The sequence below is a fragment of the Denticeps clupeoides genome, chromosome 6 (genome assembly GCF_900700375.1).
Source record: "Denticeps clupeoides chromosome 6, fDenClu1.1, whole genome shotgun sequence".
NCBI lineage: Eukaryota > Metazoa > Chordata > Actinopteri > Clupeiformes > Denticipitidae > Denticeps > Denticeps clupeoides.
In genome coordinates, this window is record NC_041712.1 from 18386999 (window position 1) to 18399751 (window position 12753).

The following is a 12753-nucleotide window of genomic DNA, read 5'->3' on the forward strand; positions in this document are numbered from 1 at the left end:
CACCTGACCGTGACGTCACCACGCCGGCGCAAGGGGAAGCAGGAAGCGTCGACGGCGGACGAGGTCGAGATTCTCCTCCTCTCCACCTCCCTGGGCTGCGCGGAAGGGGGCTCACGATGCCGAACATGGAGAGTATCCTTTTCTGAAAACGCGGGGAGAGACGCCGCGGACCGTGGGATTCACTTGGCTTTATTAAACGCCGTGGCTGCTAAGGGGGCGTTTGTTTACAGGGGGGCTCCTACTTTGTCGGCCACTGCCATTTACTGTACGTGTACCGCGGCGAGTGCGTATGTAGGCTGCTGTTTGGGGTTAAGTGAAGTGAGAGTGAAGTGATGGTGGGTTTAATGGTGGGTTCTGTGATTAGAAGGAAACTCCCTGTATTGTGACGCCGTGAACCTGCTGTACCGGTCCGGCCACTCCTGTTTGTCGCCGAATGAGTGTGTGTGTGTGTGTGTGTGTGTGTGTGTGTGTGTGTCGAAGGCATTGACATCCATTTTACGTGTTATGCTGCGATATGCATGACATTCCTTAAACTTTCTTAACCTCTGACCAGAAAATCTGTTTAATCTGAAGTTCGCAGCTAAGGAGTTGGACAGGAGTGCCAAAAAATGTGACAAAGAAGAGAAAGTAGAGAAGGCCAAAGTGAAAAAGGTAAAGGAAATTGCTTCCTTGTGGTTACGTTTCAGGCATTTGGCAGACGGCCTTATCAAGAGCGACTTGCAACGTGCTTTCATGTTAAAAATCAATTCTGGATCACTAGTACCCCCAACTTTGAATACAATCTTTGTATTCACTCTGTTGTAGTTTCTATACATAAGTGAGACAAGTTAATCTAAATATTCTCTAAAGAGGAAGGTCTTGTGCTCAGTGAGTGAGCTGTTCTGACCTCGAGGCGAAGTTCATTCCACCCCCGAGGGGCCAAGACAGAGAAGAGTCTAGATGAATGTCTTCCTTTTACCTTTAGCGATGGGGGGACCAGGCATGTTCTTGTCAGAGTATTGGAGGCTCTGAGTATACGAGGTGCAGTGCGAGGTGTAATAAGGGCTGTGAGGTAGGATGGTGCTACTCCATGTTTGGCTTTGTAGGCCAGCATCAGTATTTTGAATCTGATGCGTGCAGCTACTGGGAGCCAGTGGAGGGAACGTAGCAGAGGGGGAGAATTTGGGAAGGTTGAAGATCAGTCGTGCTTAGGGCTGCACGATTTGGGGAAAAAGACATATTGCGATTATTGAGATCAATATTGCGATTGCGATGTGATAAAGGACACTATACTAATAGTGAAATGTTTCATTTCAAAGTGAAACATACAAACTACTTATAACAACCTGAAATGCCCAGTGCTTTCAAAATACAATATTCTACAAAATTAAATAATCACATAAACTCTTTTACATTACTGTCGAACTACAACCCTGGTAAGGCTAAACAACTGTTTTGATTTTATTTGGCCATTACAAAATCCCGTATTATAGTTCTTAAGTTTAACCAAAACGTTATTTGGAGGCTGACTTGAACACAGGGATGCATAGCTTTGCTAGCTTAGCTAAGGTTAAGATTTGTAAACTGAGGTGAATTTCTTTAGGAAACCTTCAAAGTTTGAGAAAAGTTAACTAAACAGCTAAGAACAGTCTAAATAGTTAATGCCTACGTTTAGCCAAAACGTTGTTTGGAGGCTGACTTGAACACAGGAACGCATAGCTTCGCTATCTTAGCCTAGCTTAGCTAAGGTTAAGACTTATAAAACGGGATTTTATAATGGCCAAATATATTCAAAACAATGTCCAGCTTTACCTATGAAATGTAATCCCCCGGGATCTGGTTTGGAGCGTACAGCGGTTTGTACAGCCCCAAGCAGCACAAGAGTGAGGCATTTTTATGCACTTCTCTCCATAGACATGTATATGATTCACGCCACAGCAGAGCCTATAGCAATATGGTGGCGACGTTGACGTACGCTGCAGCGCGTCATGCGCCGTCTAACCATATGTCTCCGAATCGAAAGTCATGTGACCATGCACGTCACATCCGACTGAGATGTGAGATGTGAGACTTCAGTCAGCTCGCAAACTTTGAGAAAATGGGTCGGCAACATATCCGACCCAATCCATGTACTAATCATTTAAATCGCAGCTTTTTGTGTTCAAGTAATCGCACAGGCTGACATCGCGATTACGATTGCGATTAGATTAATCGTGCAGCACTAGTCACATGCTGCTGCATTTTGTATGAGTTGTAGAGGTTGGAGCCCATTGAGACATACTGTATGTGATTTTGGGCTATATAAGAAATAAATGTTGTTGTTGTTGTTGGATGATACAAAGAGGTAGACCAGCTAGAAGGGAGATGCTTGGTTATGGATGCTTGGAAGAGAAAAAGGGCTAATTGACTCCGATCCAAAAGCCAGTCCTAAACTTAGACATCCCCTAAAGTCAAATCATGCATGATGCATGTCATTTTAAATGCTTGAGGGAAATGACAGAACTCAGTTGACAGTTCAGCAATTGATGTGTGTGTGTTTTTCATTTGTCTCCGTCAGGCCATACAGAAAGGGAACATGGAGGTGGCACGGATTCATGCTGAGAACGCTATTCGGCAGAAGAACCAGTCCGTTAACTTCCTTAGAATGAGTGCTCGAGTTGATGCTGTGGCCGCAAGGGTGCAAACCGCTGTGACAATGAACCAGGTAAGAGCAAGACTGTATTTTCTATTGTAGAAATGACACACACAAGACAAACACAACCTGACTTCAAACATTTGGCAGGTTAATTCAAAATATAATAGATCATCCTTAAGGGCATCACAAGTTTAACTTCAAGTGAGATTTTTGGTAATTTCAGATACATACAGATTTGCAATATGTAACATTTTAAAACAAAGTTACACACAAACCAGGCTACATAAAGTATAGACTGTGCAAGAGTTTGTTTTTAATACCTTCAATTGTGCAATCTCTGTCACTCAGGTGACCAAGTCCATGGCTGGCGTAGTAAAGGGCATGGATGCGACCCTGAAGAGTATGAACCTGGAGAAGGTAAGGCTCTGCAACTCTTGTGCTTCATGTGCAGGGTTCCTACGCTCATTAAGAACCTGGAAAAAGTCATGGAATTTGGGGGAGAAAAAAAAAAAAAAAGAATTTTGCAGGCCTTGAAAAGGTTTAGAACTGTATAACGAAGTACATAGTTCCCGTAAAATGTTTTTCTACATTTACAATCATATTACAATCAGTTTAAAACTAGTGCAGGTCTAATGCGTGTGTTCCAGAACTTTCTCAGCCACGTGTGTCTTTTTTTTTTTTCATGTAAATTAGAGAACGTATGATTCTGAAACCTTGCCTTAGAGTCATTGAAAAGTCATGGAAATTCTTTTTTAAATATGTGCATGTGGTTGGCTGTACCGGTGTGGTGGTGAATCATCTCCCATTGGGTCTTTGTTTAGATCTCAGGTTTAATGGATAAATTTGAGCACCAGTTTGAGACCCTGGATGTACAGACGGCTCAGATGGAGGACACAATGAGCAGCACAACCACACTTACCACACCACAGGTATGAATTGTCAAATATTGGGAAATGTAAAGACTTGTTCAGGGGTTGAATGCCTAATGGGTTTTGTATGCTTTTTTTTATTTAGAATCAAGTTGATACGTTGATGATGGAAATGGCAGATGAAGCAGGGTGAGGGTGGAAATTAAATATTAACATCATATTTTGTATGTGAGAAATTCATCATATGTATCATGATTGATTAATGCTGTGGTGTGTATCTATACAGTTTGGACCTGAATATGGAACTTCCACAGGGCCAGACAGGCTCTGTTGCCACGAGCGTGGCATCTGCAGAGCAGGTTAGAAAACACATGCTCACACACACACACACACAACTTTTTTTCCTGTCAATACCTCATACTCTTTATCCTCAGTTGTCTTGTTTTGTTCGCTGATTATGCTCCTTGTAAATGGGGGTGTCAGTTTAATTCAGTCATTCTGATTGGTGAACTAGTGAATGTGACAATCGCAAACACACTCAATGCACTACATCTGTTATAGTTCTACAAAATGGTACCATCTACATTTTTTAATGTAATAGTAATGTATGTGATGGATTACTTCAGTGTCTTGTTTTGTTGGTTTTGCAGGATGAGCTCTCCCAAAGACTGGCCAAACTCAGAGATCAAGTGTGAGGATTTTAACCGAAAAGCTGTCTGTGTGTGTGTGCGCGTGGGTGCATTATGTATATGTATGTATGTATGTATGTATGCATGCATGTGTGTGTGAGGTGTGTAAAAGCATACAGAGGAACTGTGTTAAGAAAGAATTCATGTATGAATTCATGTTGAAAACATAAATTGTGTACCTACAATGTTTCATTATTAAAATGATACTGGTTTTCCCATTATGGTGTTTTGCCACAAATCTGTAAATCAAAGATGTTTGGGTTGCTGAAAATGAATTATAAATAATGGATAGTTTTAGGCAAGATCTCATTTTCCATTTTGTATACATTTGTTAATACATTTTCAGTCATATGCATATCATTCTTTTTTGGTTTAAAGCATTTTGTGCATTTCAGCAATTGCATCCCAAGGCCGAGACAGTCGCACCGTTATCTTTTTCTCTACAAAACCTCTCCCGTGTACAAAATGACTTACTCTCTTACTCTCCAGATCACTTAAAGAATATTCAATATTTCTTTAATATGGTTTTATTATTGGAATATATCTGCTTGCTGACTATTATACAATAAAATATTTGTGTAACTTCTTGCGGTCATTTTGCATGTTTGTCATATTGTGGAGGTCGTGGTTTATTCCCACGAATGTTTTGGTTGAAAACAGCGTTCGGCGGAGTGTTCAGCTGTGTGACATTGTTTTCATGTCCCCCTCAACACTCAGCGCTGTCTGTGCGCACCCCTTTGTTTATACGAGTTCTGGTTGTTCGGATGAGACTCCTTGTGTGTTTTGCTGTGGTCTTCAGGGTGATCATTAAATGCGTCGAACAGACGCCGGCAGGCTGATGCTGATCACGAGAGACTCGATGACAGCTACGCAGTCACACACAGACGCACCACTGGCTTCCCAACTAGGGACAAGGGAGAGAGGAGGGGTCTCTCACTTCACTCCCTCTCGTTACTCCTTCTGCTTCCTGTACGACTCAATGTCTTTTACTTTACGCGTGGTCAGCAACCGGTTGAGATTTGTTCTTGTGACAGAAAAACAGACGGAACAGATCTCACATCTGCAAATCAAAATGGGAACGAATTTCAGAGTCATATTCCACATGTGTTTTTGTCAAATATCCATGAGAATTCTAGCTCTGCCAGTCTGAGGTTGAATCTTCTGCAGGTGAGTCATTGGATTCCATGTAAAATGTTGCATGTACAGTGCTTGTGTAATTGTGTATTTTCACGGCATTCAGCTGAATTTTTGCCTGTAAGTTGTGTGGTTGTGGATTTGTGTTCGTATTGTCCAGATTGTTCTACAATCTTTCTTTAAGTGCTATATTTGTATGAACAAATGCTGTATTCCTATCACTACCCCAGTGTTACATTCCTTGGGTAGTAATGTAACATACACATAAGAGATGCAGTTTCACTCTGTCACAGATTATCTTTGTTGTAGTGTGAGACAGGTTCGAGATCCTGGTTGTTAGCTGCAATGTTGCACTGGCTCCTCAGGGGAGGTTTGGCTGAGAAGCTCAGCATGTTCCAGGCTGTCTTGGGTTTTGTTAATGAGGGACTAATTAGAAAAACAGTGTTAACATTTGTCTTAATACCCCATCATTGAATGCATCTATCCATCCATGTACAATAATCTGCCAAGCCCCATTATATCCACAAGCTTCAAGGCAAAATAATAGGGTCACAATGAAATATTCCTTAGATCCTCAGGCTATATGATGTTTTACAATATAAAGTAATACACGAGTAATAAAACATTAGAAAAACCGGGATCTCATATAGTCCTTAGTCTTTTCTGTCTCCTTTTCTCACAATTTTTGGCACAGGATGATGGTCATGGCTGCCGTAGTGGTGGTTACTATAGGTGCATTTGTCATCACTATAGTGACTGCAGCCCCAAGTGAGGGCTGTTTGCAGGGAACTCCCCCAGCTCTCTGTCCCCTTGCTCTTTTCCAGCACAGGTGACAGCACTGGAACTGGATGACCCAAAACATTCCACCTCTGAACTACTTTGGGTCAATGTTTCATTGGTTTGGTATGACTTAACAATGACTCTAGACCACAGACCATTGTCCCTTTAAAATGAATTATATCATTATGTTATGTGTGTCCATATACGTTCCAATAAAAGGATTTCATGAGACCAGCAGGATGAACAGCAGTTCTATCAAGCCTATATCTACAATTCTTCTGACATTGTTCCTAAAATAGGATCCTGATGGTTGAGGATTATATTTCATAGTATCTAAAAAGCTGGAGTTGAGCTGCCATTGCACCAAACTAGCACGTCAAATGAGATTTAGCAAACGAATCACTTTAATTTTTTGATCATAAATGACAACCACAAGTTAGGACTGAACTGCATTAAATTTAATGTGATTCTAACCATCCTGCTACCTAACTGTTGGTCTACATGATGCAGAGTACTCTATGGAACTTATCTGAACAGCATGTGAATGTGTTCTCTGCAGGGTTACTATGACAGGACAGGGGGCCATGGACAGGTCCCTGTCCTCCCATGGCCAATCAGTGAGAAATGAAACAGAGGAAGAACAAGAGAGAGCAGAGAGCGCAATCAGTCGGTCAGTTGACTTTGGGACTGTTTGCCAGTGTGGCTTTTTGAAAAAGGAATGTTTTTCAAATATGTCTGAATAATTGAATCAAGACACAGGAGTACATTGAGCAAAGCCAAATTACCTTTCAGAATCCAGTCTCTCTGTGATGACACATCTTCCGAACTCCAGAAAGTTGCTGCTCTGGACCCACCTGAAGGACTCTTCGGAAGGAGGGGAGCAATGTCCCGGTACACCAACAAACACCACAAACCCATTCTTCTACACTTTTTGTCAGGGATCAGGGCAGGAAGGAAACGCATGACTAACAAACAGGGGCTCTACAGGGGATTCAACGCCGATAATCAACATACAGAACCAGCGAAACAAGACAGCACAGTGTAAAACATTAATGAGTGAACATGACACGGCAGGATACATTTATAGTGAAGGTGAAGTGATTGTCACACGTGATACACAGCAGCACAGCACACAGTGCACACAGTGTAATTTGTCCTCTGCATTTAACCCATCACCCTGAGTGAGCAGTGGGCAGCCATGACAGGCACCTGGGGAGCAGTGTGTAGGGACGGTGCTTTGCTCAGTGGCACCTCAGTGGTAACTTGGCAGATCGGGATTCGAACCAGCAACCTTCTGATTACGGGGCCGCTTCCTTAACCACTAGGCCACCACTGCTCCACAGCAGCAGATAATCAGGAAATCGGGGCTATGCATTATATTTTATATTATATATATAAATATATGGCTTTATTTGATCCTTTGCCCTTCAAATTCTCTACACAGGATGGTGAACCTGGTGGTCTCTCTGAGGGAATGGGCTCACCGGAGTTGGATGGATGTGGAAGAGCGGCCAGATTCCTTCCTAGAGCGTTTTCGTGGACCTGAACTTCGGCCTCCACCCAGTCGCGCCAGCAACACCCGAAAGGATGCTAATGGCAACGAGACCAAAGCCACTACAAGGTACTGTATATAAAAACATAGCTTGTGTATAGACCTGTTTTCAGACAATATTACCAAATGACATTGTAATACCTTCTACAGGAAAAAGTGGGAGACATTTGTTGTATCACCATCTGATGACATATATTATCGTTGGCTTTTTGTAATTGCTGCTGCATCCCTTTATAACTGGATCCTGCTGGTGGCCAGGTATGTTCAAGTAAAATGAACTTCCATATTCAGTTTTTCTTAAGAACCGGTTGTGTAATAATATTTATTGATTTCTCCTTTCAACCCTTTTCTGTATTCATTATCAGAGCATGCTTTGATGAACTGCAAACTGAAAGTTACATTCTGTGGCTGGTTCTAGACTACCTGTGTGACATCATCTATATTCTGGATACTTTTATCCGCTTGCGGACAGGTAAAAACAAAGCCAGAACTGTAGTTCTTACAGTGTCTCTACGAAATTGTATTTGTAATTCTGCCATTTTTTTGTACAGGCTTCCTGGAGCAGGGACTTCTGGTTAAGGATCTGACAAAGCTCCGGGACAACTATTTCTCAACTTTCCAGTTCAAAATGGACGTGTTGTCCATCCTGCCGACCGACTTGGCTTACATTAGCACAGGCATTCACACGCCGCAGCTACGTTTCAACCGCCTTGCCCGGTTCCCACGCATGTTTGAGTTTTTCGACCGAACTGAGACACGCACCAACTACCCAAACATCTTTCGTATCTGCAATCTAGTTCTCTACATCCTTGTCATCATCCACTGGAATGGCTGCATATACTTTGCCATCTCCAAGTCTCTGGGACTTGGCTCGGACACATGGGTCTACCCGAACATGTCGGATCCCGACATGGGTTCGCTTACACGCAGTTATGTCTACTGTCTTCACTGGTCCACACTGACCCTCACCACTATTGGGGAGATGCCACCCCCTGTGCGAGATGAGGAGTATGTGTTTGTGGTGTTTGACTTTTTGGTGGGTGTTTTGATCTTTGCCACAATTGTGGGCAACGTTGGCTCCATGATTTCCAATATGAATGCCACTCGTGCAGAGTTCCAGGCTCGTATTGATGCTATCAAGCACTACATGCACTTCCGCAAGGTCAACCGGCAGCTGGAGACACGTGTCATTAAGTGGTTTGATTATCTTTGGACCAATCAAAAAGCTGTGGATGAACAGGAAGTTCTAAAGAACCTGCCAAATAAGCTCCGAGCTGAAATTGCCATCAATGTGCATCTTGAGACGCTGAAGAAGGTGCGTATCTTCCAGGACTGTGAGGCTGGACTTTTGGTGGAGTTGGTTCTGAAACTGCGGCCTCAAGTTTATAGCCCTGGAGACTACATTTGCCGCAAGGGTGACATTGGGAAGGAGATGTACATCATAAAAGAGGGTAAACTGGCTGTGGTGGCAGATGATGGAGTGACTCAGTATGCTCTCTTGACTGCTGGGAGCTGCTTTGGTGAAATTAGCGTTCTCAATATTCAAGGCAGCAAAATGGGAAACAGGCGAACTGCCAACATCCGCAGCATTGGCTACTCTGACCTGTTCTGTCTCTCAAAGGACAACCTGATGGAGGCTGTGACTGAGTATCCTGATGCTAAAAAGGTCCTGGAAGATCGAGGGAGAGAGATTCTGAGGAAAGAGGGGCTCCTGGATGAGAGCCTGGCTGGTGGTCTTGACACCGTGGAAATGGAGGAGAAGGTGGAGAGGTTAGAATCATCTCTGGACGTGCTGCAGACGCGCTTTGCCCGGCTTCTAACGGAATTCACTGCTACACAACGACGTCTTAAACAACGAATCACCACCCTGGAAAGGCAACTGTGCCACACTGGCCTCGGCTGGACGTCGGATAATGAGGCTGACACAGACACAGACACACATACAAATGCATGAGTCTTGCTCCAAAATGTTTTGGAGTTGTAAATAATATGGCTGAAGATATCGGTTTTGTTTTATTCCTCTGGACAATTCCTTGCACAAGACTAAGACCTCCGTCAGACTTTCAGGTTAGTAATTAGACACAAATGCCTGTTGACACATATTCAGTCACCAATTCTACAGGCCATCAAACAACATCCAGTCCAACAGGAACAACTCACATTTATATTACATTGCATATTGAACTGCATGCTTCATATTTTTTTAGTACAGTTGTGTGCTGTCATAAGATGTTGTAAAGGGACGTTGTGGTGTTAGGTACTTTGCTGGGAGTCAAGTGGTTGTTGAAGAGATAAAGTCATTTAGTGCTAGCTCAACATTCTTGGTGCCAACTCTGGGATCTCCTTCTGCCATGACTCTAGGTTCATACATTATATGTTCATATCTTCATACATTATACCATAGATCAACAAAACCATCCTGTCTAATAACAGTAAACAACCTTTTTGTTCTTGTAAAAATGTACATATCTGTGCAGCTGAAAATAAAGTTCATCTGATTGTCTAAACTTTGCCTCATTAGCATCAACAAATCCTTTTTTCAAAGGTTTGTCTCTTATTGACAGAAAGCAAAATCTGCTATTTTAGCACATTTGCACAGTGTGCACTGTCTCCTGGCCAAAGACAAATTCTTTCTATGTAAACACAAGCTTATGGTTTATTGCCCCCATATTTTTTCTGTTTTGTTGTTCTGTTTATGGTATGAAAGAGGGGGGAAGTCTCCACAGCTAATATCCGGTTGTTTTCTGAGCTGCCGAACAATATTGTTTTATATCTGTAGAAAGATCATTCTAGGAGATCATTCGTTTATTTAAGGATTTGGGAGGGACCTGCAGTTGTTGTAGCATATCTTTAGATTTAAAAAAATTATAAAATAAAAAAATATTTAGATATCAACAGATATCTACATTGCTGATTCCTTCTTAAACAATTTCAGAGTTACGGGTGAGAAGATGAAAAACCTTTATCTAGTTTCACTACTTACATTTGCACAGTACTGCAGTGTATGGCTGAGATGACAAAAAAGTTCAGCTTGACCTGACTTGTCTGGAGGGGTACTGGAGGCAAGGTCTGGATTAGAATTTCAGGACCAGGGTTGACATTTACATTTAGAGAATTAACAGATGTTCTTGACCAGAGTGACGTACATCAGTCCTTTGTTGTCCCTATCTGATACCTGTATAGCTAGGCCTGTTTAACAAAGACCATCAGATCAGTTCAGAAAATACATACTATCACAATACTTCCAAAAATACTTCCAAAAATTTTTTTTTTATTTTAAGGACAGAAAATACATTTTCTGAACGGTCAAAACCAAACTCTTCTAGCACACTGGCTTTGAAGTGAGGATTTTGTGAACTTTGTTTCTCTGAAAATAATAACTTTATTAGTCTAAATAACACCGCTGATGTTCCTGCTTCTGTTTTCCACAATTTGAAGACCTTTATAAAGCTTATTTTGCTTCTTTGATATCAGTGTAAGATGGGACATTCTGCAGGACCACGATACTTCTGCAGCTTTTGTCATGTGGAGAGGCCAACACCTCTTTGTTCTCCATGTCTTTTTCATACGGCATTACAGCATTTAGCAGCCTTTAGAAGCCTTCCCCCGACCAAAATGTGCGAAGCGTCAGCCTATTGCTTCGGAATAGCCTGCTCTCTTTGTCTGCTCCAGACGGGAGACAACGGGGGCGTGACGACAGAAACAACTCATTCTGATTGGTCTGTGACCACTTCCCGGGTGTCAAATGTATAAAAGTAATTTCTCTTGTGGTCTGGGGGCCATCTTCTTTTTCCATCGGGAACTGGACCTGCCAGCTCCTGAGTCTTTTCCTTCTTTCTCTGTCTTCCCAGCCTTTTCTCTCTCTTTGTCTATCTTTTCTCCTTTCTCTTAATTTTGGTTTTCTCTTAACATTGGTACCTTTTTACGTACAATAGTTACATGTAACTACAATAATAATCTACTGGTGTTAATAAATTAGAAACTGTTCATTCTTTTAACCTCTATTGTGCCATGCCTCTTTCTTTCAGGTTGGAGTGGTTTTAATACAGTGCTTTTGTGTGTAGAGAGAGTTTTTCTCCACAGTTTTACATCAGTAATCTGTGACAATTGTGAATGTTCATAAAATTGATTCTCTGGTGTCTCTGATGAGTTCATTTGGAACAAGACGGTTTATTATTGGGATGCTAATATTAGGATTTTTAAGTATTGGATTCAATATATGACTTTTGATACTTATCTCACTTGACAGATTCTGATATGCCCATATCATTTGAATTTTTTTTTCTTCTGTTGCACTCTATTACAAAAATTATGTTGTTAAAACCTCTCTCAGAATTGTGAATTAGTTTAGGTCCTTTTTTGGCTCACAGTCTTTCTCCCTTTCTGCCCCACTTGCTGTAAATCCTGCTTCTCCTCCCTCTTAAATCGACAGTATTTGTTTCATTATTGGCAAGATATATTTGGCACTTTATCAGAAATGGTGGGAGGTCAAATGGAATGTGCCTTTTGTGCATTGTTTGGGGCCTTTTCCTCACTATCTTCTCTTTCCACATCCGAGCAAGATGCTCCTGCTTTTGCCTCTTAATACTTGCTAGGAGGCTTCTGGTTGTTTGCATGTTCACAACATTTCGTCAAGATGAGAAGTGCCAAGAGCAGGTTCATTCATTGTCTTGAAGCAAGAGTTAGTGTTTAGAACTGATCTCAGGCAGTAATAAGTAGCCAGTGCAGGTTTCTTAGCAGGGATGCAGTGTGTGTGTGTGTAGAGAATTTCGAAGAACCCAGGTCTATTTGATGAACTTCATGTTCATTCCAACCCAATTCTCTAGCCAAGAAGCCATCATTTTTTAGTTTAATTAACCTAAAATATGTCATTATCATTAAAAAAGAAAGTAGCATGTGTACCGATAAAAATGTATAACCTGTCTTTGTCCTAAAAGCAGGGCTCTCACGTTTGCTTGAAATTAGATTTTTAAAATTGTTTAATTCTAAACAGATTGCATGGACTTTTTGTTGTTTTAGCTGTAAAAGTGTCATAAACCTGCTGTAGGTGTCACTTTTTCATGACTACTTCTTCTACAAGTAACGGTGTAATAACAGAAAAAAACAAACAAAATT

The 12753-nt window shown here is 41.6% G+C and overlaps 2 protein-coding genes across 3 annotated transcripts; both read left to right on the plus strand.

Moving 5' to 3' along the window:
• Window positions 1-116: 116 nt before the first annotated feature.
• On the plus strand, window positions 117-4391 carry chmp1b (charged multivesicular body protein 1B). The gene is made up of 8 exons (XM_028982507.1): window positions 117-132; window positions 554-651; window positions 2537-2683; window positions 2963-3031; window positions 3436-3543; window positions 3629-3672; window positions 3770-3842; window positions 4134-4391. Exons 1-8 carry the CDS (start codon window positions 117-119, stop codon window positions 4176-4178), a joined length of 600 nt encoding a protein of 199 aa, XP_028838340.1. The 3' UTR covers window positions 4179-4391.
• A 754-nt stretch (window positions 4392-5145) lies between these two features.
• cnga2b (cyclic nucleotide gated channel subunit alpha 2b) lies at window positions 5146-10055 on the plus strand. Of its 2 annotated transcripts, XM_028982505.1 has the most exons (7): window positions 5146-5339; window positions 6646-6756; window positions 6879-6977; window positions 7531-7707; window positions 7789-7896; window positions 8004-8110; window positions 8190-10055. In XM_028982505.1, exons 2-7 carry the CDS (start codon window positions 6653-6655, stop codon window positions 9590-9592), a joined length of 1998 nt encoding a protein of 665 aa, XP_028838338.1. In that variant the 5' UTR covers window positions 5146-5339; window positions 6646-6652; the 3' UTR covers window positions 9593-10055. The 2 variants fall into 2 exon arrangements, with proteins under 2 accessions (XP_028838338.1, XP_028838339.1); XM_028982506.1 differs by lacking the exon at window positions 5146-5339 and having other exon boundaries at window positions 6428-6756.
• Window positions 10056-12753: the final 2698 nt, after the last annotated feature.